The sequence below is a fragment of the Oryctolagus cuniculus genome, chromosome 14 (assembly GCF_964237555.1).
Source record: "Oryctolagus cuniculus chromosome 14, mOryCun1.1, whole genome shotgun sequence".
NCBI lineage: Eukaryota > Metazoa > Chordata > Mammalia > Lagomorpha > Leporidae > Oryctolagus > Oryctolagus cuniculus.
Genome location: NC_091445.1, coordinates 29,370,548 through 29,373,104, shown reverse-complemented (window position 1 = coordinate 29,373,104; position 2,557 = coordinate 29,370,548). Strand labels below are relative to the sequence as shown.

General features: G+C 38.5%; 1 protein-coding gene across 1 annotated transcript; it reads left to right on the top strand.

Annotated features, from left to right (window-relative positions):
* Positions 1–707: 707 nt before the first annotated feature.
* Positions 708–1,789, top strand: LOC138845230 (ribosome biogenesis protein NSA2 homolog). Its single transcript, XM_070056887.1, has one exon. It carries the CDS (start codon positions 783–785, stop codon positions 1,563–1,565), a length of 783 nt encoding a protein of 260 aa, XP_069912988.1. The 5' UTR covers positions 708–782; the 3' UTR covers positions 1,566–1,789.
* Positions 1,790–2,557: the final 768 nt, after the last annotated feature.

Genomic DNA, 2,557 nt, shown 5'->3' with positions numbered 1-2,557 from the left:
ATTACTGTGTTGCTGCTATCCTCATCTGGGACCTGGATTGAGTTTCTGGCACCTGGCTATGGCCCCAGCCCAACCCTAGTTGTTGCAGGTGTTTGGGAAGCGAACCAGTGAATGAACCCTCTCTGTTATATAAATATTATGTCTTTAATTAAAAAACTTATTCAACAAAATATGCATTCCTAGTTGCTTGGCATGACACAGAAGACCATACAATATTAGCAAATGCATTTATAAAAGGTGAATGATTTATAACACATAAGACTTATTCCACATGAGAGGAGACATGATAAAAAGTAAAAATATATTTTTGCTATTGACTCATAAACTCAGAGGGTGTTATTAGAAGATAAAGAAAAAATGCTGTCTAGTGTGAGATTTGATTAGTAAATGATTCAAAATAAATGCAGAGAGTCAGGGAAAGAGATAGGATCATATTTTTTACTTGGAAGAGAATGTAAGGGATCCACATCACAAAACTGGGTGAAGTAGACTCGCTTTGTCAATGGCTGTAGAGAATGATCCTGGGTCACTGTGTTTATCCTCAGGATCTAATTATCTGATAGTCATGGGCACAGAGGAGCAATAGAGAATCTTATGGGAAAGAGGGTGGAAGGATGATTTATATTAAGATTAAATGTGGTCAAGATTTTTTCAAGTTCTAAGGAACAACACAGAAAGATAGTGATAAAAATCTATAAGTAGCTCGTGGGTTTCTGAGCCCTGAAAGTCGGGAACTTCTTCGCACCCAGGAGGCTGCACCTGGCGGTTCTAAGGCCGTCACCATGCCACAAAATGAATATATTGAATTACACCGTAAACGCTATGGGTACCGTTTGGATTACCATGAGAAAAAGAGAAAAAAGGAAAGTCGGGAGGCTCATGAACGTTCAAAGAAAGCAAAGAAGATGATTGGTCTGAAGGCCAAGCTCTACCATAAGCAGCGCCATGCTGAGAAAATACAGATGAAAAAGACTATCAAGATGCATGAGAAGAGAAACACGAAACAAAAGAATGATGAAAAGACTCCCAAGGGAGCAGTGCCTGCCTATCTGCTAGACAGAGAAGGACAGTCCCGAGCTAAAGTACTTTCCAACATGATTAAACAAAAACGAAAAGAGAAGGCGGGAAAATGGGAAGTCCCTCTGCCTAAAGTTCGTGCCCAGGGAGAAACAGAAGTATTAAAAGTTATTCGGACAGGGAAAAGAAAAAAGAAGGCATGGAAGAGGATGGTTACCAAAGTCTGCTTTGTTGGAGATGGCTTTACAAGAAAACCACCTAAATATGAAAGATTCATTAGACCAATGGGCTTACGTTTTAAGAAGGCCCATGTAACACATCCAGAACTGAAAGCCACCTTCTGTCTGCCAATACTTGGTGTAAAAAAGAATCCATCATCCCCATTATACACAACTCTGGGTGTAATTACTAAAGGTACTGTCATTGAGGTGAATGTGAGCGAGCTGGGCCTTGTGACGCAAGGAGGCAAGGTTATTTGGGGGAAATATGCCCAGGTTACCAACAATCCTGAAAATGATGGATGCATAAATGCAGTCTTACTTGTTTGATAACAGTAACTCCTAATCATTATTGAAGACTACAAACTAAGTGGGAAAACTGTCTTTACTATGATTTTTCTGAATACTTCCAAATAGCCTTCATGTCTGCAGTCAGCAAGAGAATTATTTTAAGGTGTAAAAAACATTAAAAAGATGCACTTTTACTGACTGTTCTTTATTGGAGTCTGCTTAAGGTTTACATGTTAATAAAATGTGAATAATTAAAAAAAAAATCTATAAGTAAATAGCAAGCAGAGATAGTAATTACTGAATACTTTCAAATGAGATCATGGAATCAATCTAAATTTGGGGTAGAAATTGTGAGTGAAAAAATCTCATTGTATTGGAATATGTAAAATATATAATCTTACACTCGAGGTCTCCATGAATTCAGATTCTAGGAGATGACTAGGAATTACCCCTGGAGGCTCCAGGTCCAGGGAAGCAGATCTATCAGTCTGTGCTACTTAGGGTAAAAGGCAGCTGCTGTTGGAATGAACTGAATCTGCTGAGGGAACCACTAGTAACCAGGCTATGGAGGGAAAAATCATCATCCTGAGAACCGAGGGTGGATGCTGGTTCTTGAAGGATACTGAGATGTTCTATAATAGTCTGGTGGATTTCCAAAGGTTCACACCTCCACTGAGATGAATTGTTGTTGCACCTGACTTATTGGAGACATGTTTTATATAGGAAAATTCTATAGACAGGGAGATTGCACAATTAGGGCAATTGACTCTTTAAAAATCTATTTCTATAAGGAGAACAGATTTCATGTATTTCATACCAAGTATTTTAAGCACATAATGATACTTCCTGTTCTCTCTCCCTTTCTCTCCCTTTCTTTTCTTTTTTCTTCTTTCTCTTCTCTTCTTTCTTTTCTCTTCTTTTCTTCCTTCCTCTCCCTCTCTCTCTTTCTTTCCTCATTGTTTCCTTTCCTTTCCTTTCCTTTCCTTTCCTTTCCTTTCCTTTCCTTTCCTTTCCTTTCCTTTCCTTTCCTT

Coding starts and splice junctions, on each gene's coding strand:
- LOC138845230 (XM_070056887.1), top strand. CDS start 783: ATGCCACAAAATGAATATATTGAATTACACCGTAAACGCTATGGGTAC.